The sequence below is a fragment of the Oncorhynchus masou genome, chromosome 29, assembly GCF_036934945.1.
Source record: "Oncorhynchus masou masou isolate Uvic2021 chromosome 29, UVic_Omas_1.1, whole genome shotgun sequence".
NCBI classification, from domain to species: Eukaryota; Metazoa; Chordata; class Actinopteri; order Salmoniformes; family Salmonidae; genus Oncorhynchus; species Oncorhynchus masou.
The window spans coordinates 49,029,604-49,050,467 of NC_088240.1; the positions used below are offsets into that span (position 1 = coordinate 49,029,604).

Here is a 20,864-nt window from a genome sequence, read left to right on the forward strand (position 1 = left end):
TTCTCACATCAGAATACTTTTTATATACAATATATACTTTCTGTTATTTTGTCATGATCACACATCAAATGTGGTTTCAACTAATTTAACACATAAGAATTGTTATATTTGATACAGAAAATTTTATAATCAAGCACAATTCGGGCCATGTTTTGCATTTTCATTGGAACTATTAGCTAATGTGCTTCAATTTTCCACTTAGCACTGATTCATAATCAAGCTCATTTGTCTTATTTTACACAGTGGATGTAATAGCTGGGGTTTTAAGCATGACACAATAGTAGCTGAAATCTTTTGATACTGTAGATGTTAAAATACTGTTTTGTCAAGTGTGTTATTTTTAATATGGTAGCAGTCTCGTAGCAGTCTCTCTGTCTCTCTCTTTCCCTCTGTGCCCCGCCCCCATGTGGCTGAGGTGGTGGAGGCTCTATTGGCATGCTTCTTCTCTGTGCTCTGAGCTTGGTTGGCGCATTGGCTTCAATCTACGATCCTCTCCCCTCATTCACCCTCCTCTCTTCTACTCCACCTCTCCACAGTGCTTTCCCAACCACCCCGCTAGCAAACAGCTCCTCTGTTCTTTGCCTTATTCAAACTTCTGTCACCCTCCCTCACCCCCTTGTTTCTCTCTCTCTCACACACGGACACACGCATGCGCTCATGCACAAGCACACACACAGTTGCTTTGGGCGAGCTCAACATGGGAACAAAGCATTGGTGTTGTTGTTTTTTTTTTTTGCTTTGGCAATATAAACACATGTTTCCCATACCAATAAAGTATGAATTGAGAGATAAGAGAGAGTGTTTACTCCTCTTCTGAAAATACTGTATAAGCAGATAACCGAAGAGAGCATAGGATAAAATATTCTATGTCCTTTCTGGTTTAACCTTTCTAGGGCAGGGGTTCCGCTAGCGACAACATTCCGCTGAAAAGGCAGCGTGCGAAATTCAAAAATATTTTTTAGAAATTTATAACTTAAACACATTAACAAGTCCAATACCGCAAATGAAAGAAACATCTTGTTAATCTACCCATCGTGTCCGTTTTCAATAATAGTTTACAGCGAAAGCACAACATATGATTATGTTAGGTCAGAGTCAAGTCACAAAAACACACACAGCCATTTTCCAGCCAAAGATAGGAGTCACAAAAAGCAGAAATATAGATAAAATTAATCACTAACCTTTGATGATCGTCATCAGATGACACTCATAGGACATCATATTACACGATTCAACCAGAGCATATCAGACCTATTTTTCTCTCCATATCCCCGGATTCCTATCGAAAGCTCTGAACCTTCTCACCTTCTGACCTTCGCAGCTAACGTCCCCTGAATGCTAGCTGTCTAGAGCACAACGGACTGTTGGCTTACGAGGCCCATCGAAAATATTCCGAAGCCACTAGCTAGCAGTCAGCTATCCTTTGCTAGCGGTCATCAGCTACCTTTATCCCGGACAACTCTCGCCAGTCTGTACAGCGTGACTCAAACCAGAGCTAGTCGGACTTATTCTTCTCGACATTTCCGGATTCCTATTGCAAGCGCTGAACCTATTTTATTTATTTTTTACATTTTTATTATGGTATTTTTTGATACACTGCTCATGAAAAATAAAGTGAACACTAAAATAACACATCCTAGATCTGAATGAATGAATAAATATTCTTATTAAATACTTTTTTCTTTACATAGTTGAATGTGCTGACAACAAAATCACACAAAAGTTATCAATGGAAATTAAATTTATCAACACATGGAGGTCTGGATTTGGAGTCACACTCAAAATTAAAGTGGAAAACCACACTACAGGCTTATCCAATTGTGATGTAATGTCCTTAAAACAATTCAAAATTAGGCTCATTAGTGTGTGTGGCCTCCACGTGCCTGTATGACCTCCCTACAACGCCTGGGCATGCTCCTGATGAGGTGGCGGATGGTCTCCTGAGGGATCTCCTCCCAGAACTGGACAAAAGCATCCGCCAACTCCTGGACAGTCTATGGTGCAACGTGGCGTTGGTGGATTGAGCGAGACATGATGTCCCAGATGTGCTCAATTGGATTCAGATCTGGGGAACTGGCGGGCCAGTCCATAGCATCAATGCCTTCCTCTTGCAGGAACTGCTGACACACTCCAGTCACATGAGGTCTAGCATTGTCTTGCATTAGGAGGAACCCAGGGCCAAACGCACCAGCATATGGTCTCACAAGGGGTCTGAGGATCTCATCTCGGTACCTAATGGCTGTCAGGCTACCTCTGGCGAGCACATGGAGTGCTGTGCGGCCCCCTAAAGAAATGCCACCCCACACCATGACTGACCCACCGCCAAACCGGTAATGCTGGAGGATGTTTCAGGCAGCAGAACGTTCTCCACGGCGTCTCCAGACTCTGTCACGTCTGTCACATGTGCTCAGTGTGAACCTGCTTTCATCTGTGAAGAGCACAGGGCACCAGTTGCGAATTTGCCAATCTTGGTGTTCTCTGGCAAATGCCAAACGTCCTGCACGGTGTTGGGCTGTAAGCACAACCCCAACCTGTGGACGTCGGGCCCTCATACCACCCTCATGGAGTCTGTTTCTGACCGTTTGAGCAGACACATGCACATTTGTGGGCTGCTGGAGGTCATTTTGCAGGGCTCTGGCAGTGCTCCTCCTGCTCCTCCTTGCACAAAGATGGAGGTAGCGGTCCTGCTGCTGGGTTGTTGCCCTCCTACGGCCTCCTCCACGTCTCCTGATGTACTGGCCTGTCTCCTGGTAGTGCCTCCATGCTCTGGACACTACGCTGACAGACACAGCAAACCTTCTTGCCACAGCTCGCATTGATGTGCCATCCTGGATGAGCTGCACTACCTGACTCCGTCTCATGCTATCACTAGAGTGAAAGCACCACCAGCATTCAAAAGTGACCAAAACATTAGCCTGGAAGCATAGGAACTGTGAAGTGGTCTGTGTTCACCACCTGCAGAACCACTCCTTTATTGGGGGTGTTTTGCTAATTTCCTATAATTTCCACCTGTTGTCTATGCCACTTGCACAACAGCATGTGAAATTTATTGTCAATCAGTGTTGCTTCCTAAGTGGACAGTTTGATTTCACAGAAGTGTGATTGACTTTGATTTACATTGTGTTGTTTAAGTGTTCCCTTTATTTTTTTGAGCAGTGTATATTCAATAATATATCAATTGAGTGTGTAGCTTTTTCCATAACAGTGGAAGGAACAATGGCGGCTTTACTCAATTGCGCACAAACTTACTCTGAGATCCCCCACCTCTCCACTTACGCAATGTGGTCCTTCACACTCATTTTCAAAATAAAAGTCTGAAACTATGTCTAAAGACTGTTGACACCTTAGAGAAGCCACAGAAAAAAGAATCTGGTTGATATTCCTTTAAATGGAGGCTAGATATGGTTAGGAACAGAAGGGTTTCAAAATAAGAGGCACTTCCTGATTGGATTTTCCTCAGGTTTAGCCTGCAATATAAGTTCTGTTAACCTCATTGACAATATTTTGACAGTTTTGGAAACTTTAGAGTGTTTTCTATCGTCATCTGTCAATTATATGCATATTCTAGCATCTGGTCCTGAGAAATAGGCCGTTTACTTTGGGAACGTTATTTTTCCAAACATAAAAATAGTGCCCCCTAGTTTCAAGAGGTAGTAGTTACTAAATAAATAATTAAACCAATTTGTGTACTACTGAACCATAAGTAAGGCTCTGCTTTTTTTCAGATGCACGGAGGTTACGACTGTTGAGAATGGTGATATGATAAAAGGTTATGATGAATAAGTTGACTGTTTAAAGATGTGATAGGAGATGGTAACTTTAAATAACCACTTTTGTGGTGCCCCAGATCCTAATGAGTGAATTGTTACATGATTAATTTAATCGAGTAACAATTAAACATAGTTACTTAATTTTGTAAATAACAGTCTTCAGATTAAAGTCACGACACATATCTGAGGACGTCTGGAGATGATGTGGGAACCGGCCATTAGGACTAACAGTGAACCTTCAAGTAGGTTTCGGTTTTGCTAGAGCTTTGTAGACAGTGAGGGTAGAAAGCATCTTTGTTTTAAGCCTATCCCAAACCTTAACCCTTACCTTAACCATTAACCCTCTGGAGTTGATTGACACACCGGTGTGACAATCTAAGTTACGTAACAAAACAATCCCCATCACAATCTGTCAGTTTAAAGTAGATATATTTTTGCATTGAATGCGTCTCAATCCACCGCATTCGCGAGTGTCGCACTTCAGCATATGGGGTGAAAGGTGGCAGAATTAGAGTAGTATTTGTCAGACCATGAGATATCCCGAAAATCGGTCTTCTCAGCTAAATGTCTGTAGCATCTACTATGACCACTCTATGGAAAGGGGAGACACCCTCGAACATGAAGGTGTTCTCCGTTTTGCTCTACGACCCCCACAAGTGCCAGGAGACTTGTCCAAAGTCGGTACTGTCAATGTGCCAACTTCTGTTTTGTAAATGTCTGTAGCGTCCAAATGATTTGGCTCACTTCTATGACCCCTCTTTGGAAAGGGGAGATTCTCATGAACACGATGGTTTCACGGGACTTGCCTGAAGGTAACCGGCACAGGTTTTAAAAAACGAATGGAGTATGAAGGTAGTTTTGCATCTACTCCAAAAAGGGGTTAAATATGTGTAGAAAAACATGTATATACTGTATTTCCTGAGTTTAAAAAAATATTTCCTAGATTTAGGACAAACTTCAAACCCTTGTTTCTTAAGAGTTATTTTGACTGTCGTTTTTGCGTTTCTATGGGCGTCAATATTTTGTCCATTTATTTTATTTTTTATTTTGATATCTAAAAGGGTCCTAAAACTAAAATCAAATAGTTGAATGCATGACCATTTAAAACAATTCCATATGTCAGCTTAGAACCCCCCCACTTCCCTAACATGTTCGAATCTAAAGAATTACATAAAAAAAGAGTTTGAGTTGCACCATGAATGGACGTGTGTGTGTGTGTGTGTGTGTGTGTGTGTGTGTGTGTGTGTGTGTGTGTGTGTGTGTGTGTGTGTGTGTGTGTGTGTGTGTGTGTGTGTGTGTGTGTGTGTGTGTGTGTGTGTGTGTGTGTGTGTGTGTGTGTGTGTGTGTGTGTGTGTGTGTGTGTGAGTGAGTGAATATGGGGTCACCATTCAGTGTTTTCTTCAGAGGCCTGTCACTTCCTATTGACCCGTTAGTCATTCTGTCTGGCTGTGCCTCGTTGGGCCTTATCCCTTTATACCAGCTGATTGGCCCAGTCACCAGAGAGCTGATAGCCATCAGGGACTTGGGAGGGGAGATGGAAGAGGAAGGAGGAGGGTGGTGGATGGAAGCTCCAGCTGGACACACACAAAATAGTAAAACATACACATTCATGCAAACATGTACGAGCACACACACACACTTTCTCTGCCTGACACACACACTGACATACAACCTTTGTCCCCACCCCCTTCATTTTTGGGTGGTAGACTTGGCCTTATTCTAGTGTGGTTCCACTCTGGGCATTAAGTGTGGGTCAGTGGAGGAGAGAAGGGGGAGGGGGTTGTAAAATGCCTCAATACTCCACAGTCCACAGCCCACTTCAACCCCCACCCATTCTCCCTCACACCTGGGATGATCATTTCATTTTGGAGCAGAGCAAATGGAAAGATGATCTTAATCTCCTCTCCTCTCCTTTATCTCTCCCTATCTTTCAATCTCTCCCACACACAGAGTTGTATATTGCTGATGGACACCAACAGCACTGGCTTACCTAGCCTGGAGATAGTAGCAAAAGCCATGGCCTGTTTTCCCCGTTTCCATCACTCAAACGGGGGCAGTATAAGAGCATCATGGCAAAAACTGTTAGACTGGCCAATAGCTTCTACCCCCAGACCATTAGGCTGCTGAATAGTCGCCACCACAGCAGTCTAAGGCACTGCATCTCAGTACTACACACCCTGGTTTGATCCCGGCGTGTGCGCACAACTGACCCAGCATCATACGGGTGTTTGGCCCGGGGTAGGCCGTCATTGCGAATAAGAATTCTTAACTGACTTGCCTAGTTAAATAAAGGTTAAATAATAAATGTTTAATGTTGTAAATGACTATTGTAGCTGGAAACGGCTGATTTTTAATGGAATATCTACATAGGGGTATAGAGGCTCATTATCAGCAACCACCACTCCTGTGTTCCAATGGCACGTTGTGTTAGCTAATCCAAGGTGAAGGTATTTGGTTGCACCAGATCTTATTTAGGGGCTTCATAGCAAAGGGGGTGAATACACACAGTGCCTTGCAAAAGTATTCACCCCCCTTGGCGTTTTTCCTATTTTGTTGCATTACAACCTGTAATTTAAATAGATTTTTATTTGGATTTCATGTAATGGACATACACAAAATAGTCCAAATTTGTGAAGTGAAATTTAAAAATAATTTAAATGGAAATAATAAAATTTGAAAAGTGGTGCGTGCAAAGTCCCTTTGCTATGAAGCCCCTAAATAAGATCTGGTACAACAAATTACCTTCATAATTAGTTAAATAAAGTCCACCTGTGTGCAATGTAAGTGTCACATGATCTGTCATATGATCTCAGTAACCTGTTCCGAAAGGCCCCAGAGTTTGCAACACCACTAAGCAAGAGGCACTATGAAGACCAAGGAGCTCTCCAAACAGGTCAGGGACAAAGTTGTGGAGAAGTACAGATCAGGGTTGGGTTATAGAAAAATATCAGAAACTTTGAACATCCCACAGATCACCATTAAATCCATTATTAAGTAAAAAAATTGAAAGAATATAGCACCACAACAAACCTGCCAAGAGAGGGAGGCTCGCCAAAACTCAGACCAGGCAAGAAGGGCATTAATCAAAGAGGTAACAAAGAGACCATCAGAAGGGACTGGGAAACTGGTCAGAATTGAAGAAATGATGGATGGCGTAAATACAGGGTAACATAATATTTTTTTACTTTATTTCAAATAACACAATAACATAGGTTATATGTAAAAACAAAAAACACAAAAAACAAATATTCAAGTGTTCAATCAAGTTGATTTGTCGGGGACCTTTGTTATAACTATGAAACAGAAAGCATATGTGTTGGAACATGGTAACAGCTTATTTTATGACAAAATAAAGCCACCAAGATGCACGGTCATCAAGACGCTTGGTCAAATGTTGAAAATATTAGAAAACAGTTGACACAAGCCTTCGTAACTTTCACTTGCTTGACACACTTTAGCATACCTTTGTTTGGTTGTAGTGCAGGTCTCTCTTTATTGGTACAAACACAGCAAGAAAGTTGTGAAGAGGGCACAACAACGCCTTATCCCCCTCTGGAGAATGAAAAGATTTGGCATGGGTCCCCAGATCCTCACAAAGTTCTACAGCTGCACCATCGAGAACATTCTGACTTGTTGCATCCTGACCTCACTGCCTGGTATGGCAACTGCTCGGCATTCGACCGTAAGGCACTACAGAGGGTAGTGAGTACAGCCCAGTACATCACTGGGGCCAAACTTCCTGTCATCCAGGACCTAGAGTTGAAGTAGGAAGTTTACATACACCTTAGCCAAATACATTTAAACTCAGTTTTTCACAATTCCTGACATTTAATCCCAGTAAAAATTCCCTGTCTTAGGTCAGTTAGGATCACCACTTTATTTTAAAGAATGTGAAATGTCAGAATAATAGTAGAGAGAATGATATATTTCAGCTTTTATATCTTTCATCATATTCCCAGTGGGTCAGAAGTTTACATACACTCAATTAGTATTTGGTAGCATTGCCTTTAAATTGTTTAACTTGGAAAAAACGTTTCAGGTAGCCTTCCACAAGCTTCCCACAATAAGTTGGATTCATTTTGGCCCATTCATCCTGACAGAGCTGGTGTAACTGAGTCAGGTTTGTAGGCCTCCTTGCTCACACACACTTTTTCAGTTCTGCCCACATATTTTCTATGGGATTGAGGTCAGGGCATTGTGATGGACACTCCAATAGCTTGACTTTGTTGTCCTTAAGCCATTTTTCCACAACTTTGGAAGTATGCTTGGTTTCATTGTCCATTTAGAAGACCCATTTTCAACCAAGCTTTAACTTCCTGTCTGGTGTCTTGAGATGTTGCTTCAATATATCCACATAATTTTCCTGCCACATGATGCCATCTATTTTGTGAAGTGCACCAGTTCCTCCTGCAGCAAAGCACCCCCACAACATGATGCTGCCACCCCCTTGCATGGGATGGTGTTCTTCAGCTTGCAAGCCTCCCCCTTTTTCCTCCTAACATAACGATGGTCATTATGGCCAAACAGTTCTATTTATGTTTCATCAGACCAGAGGACATTTCTCCAAAAAGTAAAATATTTTTATCCATGTGCAGTTGCAAACCGTAGTCTGGCTTTTTAAAGGTGGTTTTGGAACAGTGGCTTCCTCCTTGCTAAGCGTCCTTCCAGGTTATGTCGATATAGGACTCGTTTTACTGTAGAAATGGAAACGTTTGTACCTGTTTCCTCCAACATCTTCACAGGGTCCTTTGCTATTGTTCTGGGATTGATTCACACCTTTCGCACAAAAGTACGTTCATCTCTAGGCGACAGAATGCATCTCCTTCCTTACTGGTATGACGGCTGCGTGGTCCCATGGTTTTTATATTTGAGTACTATTGTTTGTACAGATGGACGTGGTACTTTCAGGCGTCTGGAAATTTCTCCCAAGAATGAACAATTGTTGGAAATATTACTGGTGTCATGCACAAAGTAGATGTACTAACCCACTTGCCCAAACTATAGTTTGTTAACAATAAATTTGTGGAGTGTTTGAAGAATGAGTTTTAATGACGCCAACCTGAGTGTATGTAAATGTGCGACTTCAACTGTATTTACTAAGCTGTGTCAGAAGAAGGCGCTAGAAATCGTCAAAGACTACAGTCACCCAAGTCATAGACTGTTCTCTCTGCTACAGTACCGGAGCGCCAAGTCTAGGTCCAAAAGGATTCTTAACCTCTCTGGGATATTCGGGACGGTAGCGTCCCACCCCGCCAACAGCCAGTGAAAGTGCAGGGCGCCAAATTCCTCAAACATACAATATTTTACAACATTTTAAAGATACAATATACTTTAACAAACTCTCACCACCAAGGCATGAAAAAAACTAATTTTCCCCATCCACGATAAGATTAATCACTAACCTTTGATGATCTTCTAAAGCCTTAGGCTCATTATACATGTATGTTTTGTTCGTTAAAGTGCATATTTATATCCAAAAATCTCATTTTACATTGGTGTGTTATTTCTGTTCCAAAAATGCAGTGATTTTGCAGAGAGCAACAAATGAAAATAACATTGATAAAACTATTATACATGGAACTTTAGATAAAAGTCTCTTAATGCAACATTAAAAAAACATTACGGAAAAAGCCATTAATCTTAACAAACACTGTCATCTCAGATTTTCAAAATATGCTTACCTTTGAACCATAGAAATTGACTATTTATTTGCTCCTTTTGTTAGGGCAGAGTATGCAGAAAGTCAGAAGAAAAGTAGCATGTTTAGAAACATTTGAGATAGCATTTAGAATGTTTTTTCCATAAATCTTCAATAATGTTCCAACATTTTCACATGACAAAAACAAACAGATAACCAAATAAATAAAATCATTTACCTTTGAAGAGCAATATCCCACTGGATGTTTTCAATGAGGAGACTCTCAGTTACATACCACATGCAGTTTTTCCTGAAAGCGCTGGTTGGATTTTTGTGTAGGAGAAAGTTTCGCACCTTATTCATCCATTTTGTACATCACATTTGGCCACCTAGAAAATGTGTTTTTACACTGCTGCAAACTGTTTATTAACCAGAAAACCTACATGTCACCTACTAACCTGTCAAACTCTGTTTCATTATTGTTATTTATTTATTTAATATTTAGTAACTTCCATATCATTTTTATCGTGACCGTTTTAAACATTTTGTCACAAAAAACGTATGCATATAATTGGAATCAACTCTGACGTTTCCAGAACTGCAAAGATATTTTTTTCACATACAGGCAAAACCAAGATCTCATTCATTTTTGATATATTGTCTCCTTATATGGCTGTGAAGCTTGCTTTCCGTTTTCCCAAGGTGTCTGCAGCATCCATATCATGGACCAAAAAAAATACTTGCGGTGTCCTGAATTTTGCAAAAGCAGCTGCAAGTATTTTTCCACAGAATTCAGAGAAGAACACCGGAACGATATATCGGAAAAAACACCTGATTGATTCCAAACAACTTTTGCCATGGTCTCGGAAAAAGTTTATGGTCAATCTTCCAATGATCTGCCTACACAAAGACGCTTTCAGGAAAAATGCACATTTGGTATGCAGACACCTTGGGGAAATGACAAATTAGAAATGGTTCAAAAGCATAGAAAATCTGAGATGACAGTGCTGTTAAGAAAAGGCTAAGCTTGAGAGTAGGCGCATTATTTTCATTTTATTTGCGATTTTCAGAAAGCCATATAAGGCTATAACTGACAATGGAAAACAGAGTCCTACACAAATAATATTTTTTTGAAAAATCCATTTGCTATGTAATTTCCTCATTGAAAACATCCGTCTCTTCAAAGGTAAATGATTTTATTTATTTGGTTATCTGGTTTTTTGGTTTTGCCTGAAGCTCACGTTATCTGGTTTTCTGAAGCTATGGCATACTCTTACACAAATTAGTTTATGGTTCAAAAGCATATTTTGAAAATCTGAGATGACAGTGTTGTTTAAGAAAATATCTTTGGTAGTTCTGGAAACACGTTATGCAGAGCCTGCTTTTTCCCGGATCGGGATGGGGAGTTTCAAGAGGTTCTCTATTTTCTTAAAAATTATAAGGGCTTGTAATAAGCATTTCATTTTAAGGTCTACATCTGTTTTTTGCATGTAACAAATACAATTTTATCTTGTTTTCAAACCATTGTAGAGTGCAACGTTTTTCACCTGTTGCCTGATGTGGAAAATATCTGGGAAATTATATCAGATACTGATAAGACTGTTTGGATTTGGTGGATTGATATAGGGTACATACCATTTTGAGATAATAAATAGAACAGATCAATACAGATCAAAACCGGGCCCGCAGTGTTCTTCAATCACAATTGGTGATTACATAATTATGCGTCATTCACTTCCTGTCGCTCATCAACTCACCCATTCACCTACTTTCTCCCCATCCTACTTTACTTCATGTATTTACTTATCTGTAATGTGTCAAATCAATTTCTGTATAGTTTGGTTCAGTTTCGAGGCAATTATTGGTGTGATTGGGAGGAGGGTGCAACAGGGGAAAACAATTAAGAAAACCTTAAACTGGATAGAACTCCAGTTCTGTTTGTGATATTAAGATTCTAACACTGACAGTGTTATGTAGACTTATTTAGGAAAAGTCCAGAATGGAGGGGGTATGACTTTAAAAATGTAGTAATACATATTTGTTTTATTCATGAGCAGTCAAAATGACTGCTTTAGCAGTTGTAGAGTTAAACATGGTGTATGTCTGTAAAGGGGATCAATTGAAAGGAGAGAATAAACCTCTCTCCTGGTGCATTTACACTATGACATCCCCTCACACTAGGGTGTCGCCAGTGTTTTATGTTAATGTCAGCTCTGGTGTTATTGTGTTTCCATCAGGATCATTAAAGTTCACAGTGGGCCATTGATAGAGTATGTAAATGGAGCTGAAAAGTACCAGTGGCCTGGGCTTGGCCCCAAGTTAGAGCAGGTCCACCGAAGCCATGGCCCAGTACAGTAGATGGAAACAGAAAAGCCTGAGCCTTTAGGCTATCAGCCTGAATACCTGGATAAACACATGCACGCATGTATGTGCACACACACACAAACCACACGGAACCACCCTTATACGTGATGAGTAACCTTGCATGAGACGTGGGTGTGGGTGTGTGTGTGTGTGTGGGTGGGTCTGAATCACCCAAGTAGTCCTGGCTTTGGAGCTATTGTATTGTTGTCCAGGATGTCCTTCGGTATTAGGTCTTGGGCCTAGAAAGCGTTGCTATGGCAATCATGGGTGGAGCCTCACTTCAGCCTCTAGCAATGTGAGGAGGGGGAGAGGGGAGCAAAATAGATCGCTGATGGCGCATTGCCACTAGGAATTTACCCTGGTGTTTTAAACACACACACACACACACGTCTTCATACTACTGCTAATGCTGAGGAGCTGCCCACATTATTGGATGAGTGTTCTTTGTGTATCTGTTATTGTGAGAGGTTTCTGTGGGGTAGAGGGAAGGCTGATTGGTGATATGAATGTATGGTTTGTGTGCTTGTACTGTATGCTTATGTGACTGTGAAGGATATAGTAAGATTCCCGACTTAGTAACACATACAAAGTACTTTCTTGCTTCAAATATGCTTTAGGGAGTGAACATTATTTATAATAAAGTTACATGGAGAAAATCAGACCTCTCTGAAATATAAATGGATGGTCCTCCCTTTAGCAAAATATACTTTACCTAAACTCTCCCTGAATGCTAAAATAAATAATCAAACTCCCCTATGCACAAAATAATAATTAAAACTAAGTGAATAGGAGAGAACATGTCTACCGTTTACTCTCACTTCTTGGACAGAACAAATCCCTTTAAATATGTAGTTTAAGAAACTCTTTGTCTTGTAAACATTACATGGTAATGCCGGAATTCTTATAGAGCACAGGACTACGGGCCAGAAGGCTGTGGGTTCGCAGACCACCATGGACAAGAGTAGGGGTGGAAAGATCTCCTTTATGTCAAAAGCATTGCATGAACCTACCATCGTATTTGCATGTCAGAGAAAGAATTGCCTTTTATAAAAAACCTGATGTGAGTTAGACCTTTAAACAGGTCAACATTCACAAGACGGCAGGGCCAGAGCACTACCAGGACGTGTACTCCGAGCATGCGCTGACCACCTGCCAATTGTCTTCACTGACATTTTCCACCTGTCCCTGACCGAGTCTGTAATATCAATGTTTCAAGCAGATCACCATAGTTCCTATGCCCAAAAAGACTAAGGTAACCTGCCTAAATGATTACCAACCTGTAGCACTCACGTCGGTAGCCATGAAGTGCAAAGGCTGATCATGGCTCACATCAACACCATTATCCTAGAAACCCTAGACCCACTCCAATTTGCATACCGACCCAACAGATCCACAGATGATGCAATCTCTATTGCACTCCAGACTGCCCTTTCCCACCTGGACAAAATTAACAACTACGTGAGAATGCTATTCATTGACTACAGCTCAGTGTTCACCACCATAGTACCCTGAAGTATCATCACTAACCTAAGTACCCTGGGACTAAACACCTTCCTCTGCAACTGGATCCTGGACTTCCTGACTGGCCGCCCCCAGGTGGTAAGGGTAGGTAACAACACAACTGCCACGCTGATCCTCAACACAGGGGCCCCTCAGCGGTGCGTGCTCAGTTCCCTCCTGTGACTCCATGGCCAAGCACGACTCCAACACCATCATTAAGTATTCCCAACAACACAACAGTGGTAGGCCTGATTACCGACAATGATGAGACAGCCTATAGGGAGGAGGTCAGTCACCTGACCGTGTGGTGCCAGGATACCAACCTCTCCCTCAACGTGATCAAGACAAAGGAGATGATTGTGGGCTACAGGAAAAGGAGGACCGAGCGGACCCCCAATCTCATCGACAGGGCTGTAGTGGAGCAGGTTGAGAGCTTCAAGTTCCTTGGTGTCCACATCACCAACAAACTATCATGGTCCAAACACACCAAGGTAGTCATGAAGAGGGCACGACACAGCCTATTTGGCATGTGTCCTCAGATCCTCAAAAAGACTCCCCTCTTTTACGCTGTTGCTACTCTCTGTTTATTGTCTATGCATAGTCACTTAAACTCCACCTACATGTACTGGTACCCCCTGTATGTAGCCTCGCTATTGTTATTTTACTGCTGCTCTTTTAATTATTTGTTATTTAAAAAAATAAAAAAATCTATTTTATACATAACACTTATTTTTCTTAAAACTGCATTGTTGGTTAAGGGCTTGTAAGTAAGCATTTCACTGTAAGCTCTACCTGTTTCATTCGACTCATGTGACAAATAAAATTTGGTTTTACTTGAAAGCTTTGTGTTTCATTATGGATCCCCATTAGCTGCCTCGGCAACAGCTATTCTTCCTGGGGTCCAGCAAAATGAAGGTAGTTATATACAATTAAAAACATTACATTACATTTCACAACACATTAAGTGTGTGCCCTCAGGCCACTACTCTACTACCACATACAACAAAAAAGCCATGCGTACATGTGCGTATATGGCTTGTGTCTGCGCCTCTCCACAATCCCCTCTTTTCCATAAGGTGTATTTTTCTGTTGTTTTTTTAAATCTGATTTTACTGCTTGCATGAATTACCTGTAGAGTCCATGCCCAGGAGAATTGAGGATGTTCTGAGTGCAAAAGGGCTGCAATTAAATATTAGGAAGGTGTTCCTAATGTTTTGTACACTCAGTGTATATTGCTCTGGTCAAAAGTAGTGCACTATTTATGGGATATGGTGTTATTTATTGGGATATGGTTGTGCCAATATAAATTAACAGGATCTCCATGGTTGTGCTATTGTGCATTAGTTTTATGGGAATATAGATATGGTCACCATACTGTATGTCTATTACAAATTGATTATTTGTAAACATACCTGAACAATCATGCAGACAGTGAACACAGTAGTTACAAACAGAAAGCTGTGGCTTGTTTAGACAGAGAGAGAGTGGACGGTGTGTGTGTTCTTATATGTGACTGTTTCTTTGTATATGTCGTTGTGCTTACGTTTATGTTTGTCAGTGCACATACAGGATGTACAGCACAATGCCTGGCTATTTATCTAACTGTGCCACTTTCTTTATTTTTACACAGTTTAATGTTCTTTTAGTCAGCACCATACTTCAGCTCATACTTTTTACTTTCTGTGTGTCAAACTAAGATGCTTAGTCATGGTCAAACTCAGCGTCCGTCTTACACCTCCTCCCCCTTCCTCTTTTCCTCCACAGACGGCCCGAGAACAGGATGTTAATGCTTGATGGAATGCCTGCAGTCCGAGTCAAAGCCGAGCCCCTGGAATCGGAACAAGGGGTAAGAGAGCAGTTGTTTTCCAGACAATTCCCTTTTTTCCCTTTCTTTTCTTTCCTCCTCAATGCAATAGCCCTATAATCACTCTCAGGCTTGAGAGAGAGAGAGAGAGAGAGAGAAGAGAGAGAGAGAGAGAGAGAGAGAGAGAGAGAGAGAGAGAGAAAAAAAAAAGCTGGGGTAGGAATGTATAGAAGACTTACTGTGAGGCTTCTGTAGCCATCAGGGAGTCCATGTTGGCAGAGGAAAGACTTCAGTTGCATACTCCTCATGTCTTCTGTCCTCTCTCCTCGTCTCTCAAAACCCATTGGATGAGATAGCCAGACGTCCCTCCCCTCTGACCTTCTCCTGCAATGGGTTTTGAGAAGGAGGCAAGGGGAAGAGGAGAGAGGACGCAACGAGTATGCAATTTAAGATTCTCCCAGAGTCACTGCTTCAGGGAGAGACACGGAAAACTCCCAAAACTATGTATCGCTCTCTCTTGCTCTCTCTTTCTCACTCCAATTCAAAATCAAAACATGCACACACACACATCACAGTCTCAGTACTGGGGTACTAAAAACCCTGCAACCCCACATGGCCCACGGGCTCCGGTTGCTGTAAAACGGCAACATTTTCTCTCAGCCTCAATGCAAAATGTGTAGAATTGCAGGAGGTTAGCTTTAAAAAAGCAGCATTTTCTCTCAGCTTCTGGCAAAACATGTAGAATAGTATGAGATTAGCTATTAAACTTCACATACACTCACATTCACATACACTTTGCCTTATGGCAAAACCACAAAACTGAAGTGCTCCACCGAGTCTGTTTCTCCCTCATTTACTGTATGCTGGAATTATGTATCTTTCTCAGCCCTATGCCTAAAACCAACCAACTGTCTTTCCTCTATACAAACACACTATTATCACTCCATCTCTCTGTCCATCTCTCACACGCCTACATACAGTCTCTCTCATCCTTCTATCTCTCCCACCCTGTCTCTCACTATACTCCTCAGACAGACCTTCAGTTTCAAACTTAAGTTTGATTCAAGACTGGCATGAAAAGTAAATGTAGATTTATAGTCAGAACAAATGGTAACAACTGCTTCAACATGGGCGTTAAGTCCGTTTCATCCTTTTCTTTTCCGATCATTTGCATAATTAGTTACCTTTCTATTTAACCTTTATTTTGTCAGGGAGTCAATGCTGAAACCAAGGTCTCTTTTCCAGATGACACCTGTATAGCACAACAATACACATTAAAATACAATAAACACATTCATATACACATTATTATGCACAACAATATGCCAAAAGCAAAACACAATCATAAAAAAACAAACACATTCTTTAGTAAAAAGGTACCCTAACAACCATCTGAAATGCCAGAGGCACCAATTCCTCCAATTTTAAAGTGCATTGTAGATCATTCCACACGTAAGGTGCAGAAAAATCAAAAGAAGATCTAAGATGCCCTTTGACGGGCTGCATGCTGTAGTGTAGGAAGTGAAGTGTAGGTCTTGTACCATTCCTCTTTGCAGCAAGCATAGCAGTTTGTCATTTTGTCATTGCAATTAGTTTTGGCCTCTGGGTCAAGTCTTTGTGTACTATTACAGGAGTCCAATGTTATGTTATAGTATTGCTTTTGACCAAACATAAGTTAAATGCTCTTTGATCTAGAAATGAGTCAGCTAAAGTAGAGACATGAATTGGTCTTCTGCTTTGCAGAAGCTGTTGCTAGGTTACAAGAGAGCTTTGTGTAGCGGTTACAGCTGTGTGTATGTGCATAAGAGTCCAGCCCATGTTTTATTTTTAGTGATGGCTGTCGTCAGTATATCCAGCTATAATTTATTTTCGTTCATGCGTTGTCAATAACTTGTTGATTCTAATACATTTTGTGATAGGCTTGGGGGTCAATTCTGAATTAGGTTGGGAATTGGTCTTTAATTCATTAATTTGAATTGGCCACACCCCACAGGAAGCAGAATTGGAATTGAATTAAAATTCAATGAAGTAGAAATTGATTAAATTAAATTAATTGACGTTCAAATGGCTAATTTATTCCATACATCATCATGCACCTGTCTATTGTTATGTTTTACCTCTAAGGGATTGGTAGGAACTGGGTTCTACAGTTTGAACCCCTGGTGTGTCTGGCTCCACACCCACCCCGCCCAGCCATCTAGATGTGTGAATGTTAGCGTATAAGCTAATGATCCATCATGTATGACATTCCTGGCAGTGTGTAAACTTACATTTTGTATTACCATATCATTTTTGGATGTTTTCTATAGTTATGTACTTGAAAATGTCTCAATTAATAATCAATCAATAATATATTGTCCCAAGATGGCATAGCAGTCAGATGTCCTTTGTCCTCATCTTGTCCTGTGTACTGTATATACACGTATTTACACGTATTTACATATTTTCCTCACATATCTTTTTATATATTTTTTTCTAAAAATCTCTATTTCAAAACATTCTCCTACAAACCAACCGCCTCACCAATTTAAAAAAAAGAAAGTATTATTCACCTCAAATCTGAAATCTACAATAGAAGCTAGCCAGTAGCTAGTCAGAAGCTAGCCAGAAGCTAGTCAGTTTACTGGCTAACGTTAGTATTCAGCTAACCATGGTTGGTGGTCATCAGCTATCCTTTAGCTCGAAAAGCTATCGGCAGTTTTGTACAATGCGACTCAGACAAGGCAATATCCCCGGATCTCTACCGCAAGCTCTGGACATTTACACCTGGATTCTGCAGCTAGCTAGCTGCTATCTGAGTGACTATTGCTTACGTCTGTCCCGGAGCAAACATAAATTATTCCGGAGCTAGCCAGCAGAAGAGTTCCATCAGCCACTCCTGGGCTACAATCACCTATCCGGACCCGTTTTACTGCCGATGCAGAGCCCCACCGGGCCTTCACGACTGGACTACCGACGTTATCAGCCCGAGGGAGTTATCCAACTGTCCCCTCTGTCGCGACGTTACCTGAACGCCCATCTTTCGGCCCGCTAATCATTAGCTGTCTTATCGGCTGCTATCTGAATAGGTCTATCGGACGATGCCACGCGATGACATCATCCATCATCCATCATCCATCACTCAATACCTAGGTTTACCTCCACTGTAATCACATCCTACCATACCTTTGTCTGTACATTATACATTGAAGCTATTTTGTTGCCCCCATAAACCTCCTTTTATACTCTGTTCCCTGACGTCCTAGACGACCAATTCTCATAGCTTTTAGCCGTACCCTTATCCTACTCCTCCTCTGTTCGTCTGGTGATGTAGAGGTGAGTCCTGGTCCTGCAGTGCCTAGCTCCACTCCTATTCCCCAGGCGCTCTCTTTTAATGACTTCTGTAACCGTAATAGCCTTGGTTTCATGCAAGTTCACATTAGAAGCCTCCTCCCTAAGTTTGTTTTATTCACTGCTTTAGCACACTCTGCCAACCCAGATGTCCTACCCGTGTCTGAATCCTGGCTTAGGAAGACCACCAAAAACCTCCATCCCTAACTACAAAACTTTCAGATAGAACTGCCAAAGGGGGCGGTGTTGCAATGTATCCAGGTCTGTACCCAAACAATTTGAACTTCTACTTTTAAAAATACAACTCTAAAAACAAGTCTCTCACTGTTGCCGCCTGCTATAGAACAACCTCTGCCGCCAGCAGTGCTCTGGACTCCATATGTGAACTGATTGCCCCCCCCCATCTATCTTCAGAGCTCGTGCTGCTAGGTGACCTAAACTGAAACATGCTTAACACCCCGACCATCCTACAATCTAAGCTTGATGCCCTCAATCTCACACAAATTATCAATGAACCTACCAGGTACCACCCCAAAGCTGTAAACACGGGCACACTCATAGATATTATCCTAACCAACTAAATACACCTCTGCTGTTTTCAACCAAGATCTCAGCAATCACTGCCTCTTTGCCTGCATCCGTAATATGTCAGCGGTCAAGCCACCTCCACTCATCACTGTCAAATGCTTCCTGAAACACTTCAGCGAGCAGGCCTTTCTAATCGACCTGGACCGGGTATCCTGGAAGGATATTGACCTCATCCCGTCAGTAGAGGATGCTTGGTTATTTTTTTTAAATGCCTTCCTCATCATCTTAAATAAGCATGGCCCATTCAAGAAATTTAGAACCAGGAACCAATATAGCCCTTGGTTCTCTCCAGACCTGACTGCCCTTAATCGTTGATGATCTTCAGATGTTTTCACTCACGATACTCCCAGTAGAACAGCAAATGTTCCTTTTGTTCCATAAAGATATTTTTTATATACAAATACCTCCCTTAGTTTGATGGATTATGCATAGGAACCCACCGGAAATAGCGGTCACGACAACGCAGACAAAAATTCCAAATTATATCTATAAATATCGACAGAAACATGGCAAACATTTTTTTAATCAATCCTCAAGGTGTTTTTCAAATATCTATTCGATAATATATCAACCGGGACAGTTGGCTTTTCACTAGGACCGGGAGGAAAAATGGCTACCTATCTGTTTAGCACAAAAATCACACTGAGAGCCAACAACTGACCACTTACGCAATGTGGACGTTTACGCTCATTCCTCAAAATAAAGGCCTGAAACTACGTCTAAAGGCTGTAGACACCATAGGGAAGCCACAGAAAAAGACATCTGGTTGATATCCCTTTCAATGGGCAATAGGGATGCATAGAAATACAGGGGTTTCAAAATAAGAGTCACTTCCTGATTGGATTTTTCTCAGGATTTCGCCTGCAATATCAGTTCTGGAAACGTTAGTGTTTTCTATCCTAAGCTGTCAATTATATGCATATTCTAACATTTGGTCCTGAGAAATATGCAGTTTACTTTGGGAACGTTATTTTTGCAAAAATGAAAATAGGTCCCCCTAGCTTCAAGAGGTTTTAACCTTCAGACATATAAGTTACCAGACCCGGACTCTGGTATGGCTAACCCTGGAGATCCCTCCAATCTTCACAGAGTTAGGTATATATGCTTTGTTTTTTTTTGCTCCTCTCATGTGGAATTATCTAAAAAAACTACTTAAAGTTGATGAAGTTGGTGCCTCTTGGGCAATTCTGGTGGATGTTAGAGGGTCTTTTTTTCACTGAAGAATGTGGTTGTTTGATATGATTGGGTTTTGCTTTGTGTTATATGTTTGCTTTTCATGTGTAATTGATGAGTATACTTTGCACTCAGAACAGCCTCATTTCATCGGTGCATGGACTCTACAAGGTATCGAAAGCATTCCACAGGGATGCTGCCCCATGTTGACTCTAATGCCTCCCACAGTTGTGTCAATTTCGCTGGATGTCCTTTGGGTCGTGGACCATTCTTGATACACAGGAAACTGTTGAGCATTAAAAACTGATGGAAAGAGCATCTGTTCTTAATGTTTTGTATACTCAGTGTAGCTATGTATAGTGTCACTGTTTATTGATGTGTTCATGCAGGGCTTATCTGCAAAGAAACCGTAGTCTCAACATGAGAGATGCCTGCTGTCGGAGAGATGTGCTTTGAAACAAATACAATGTTATACACTGCTCGAAAAAATAAAGGGAACACTTAACCAACACAAAACATCCTATGGCATTCTGCATTAGCATCGAACAGCCCCCGTGATATGCAACTTTTCAGGGAAGTCAGAAACCAATATACACAGGCAGTTAGAAAAGCCAAGGCTAGATTTAACATGCAGAAATTTCCTTCCTGCAACACAAACTCAAAAAAGTTCTGGGACACTAAAGTCCATGGAGAAAGA

General features: G+C 41.3%; 1 protein-coding gene across 1 annotated transcript in view; it reads left to right on the top strand.

The window, feature by feature from the left end:
* The window catches only part of LOC135519938 (Krueppel-like factor 12), a 144,208-nt gene that overhangs the window by 17,957 nt on the left and 105,387 nt on the right, over positions 1-20,864 (top strand). Inside the window, exon 2 of the mRNA XM_064945183.1 lies at positions 15,037-15,118. Coding sequence (XP_064801255.1) covers positions 15,053-15,118 — 66 coding nt within the window. The 5' untranslated portion in view covers positions 15,037-15,052. The remainder of the gene's footprint in view (positions 1-15,036; positions 15,119-20,864) is intronic.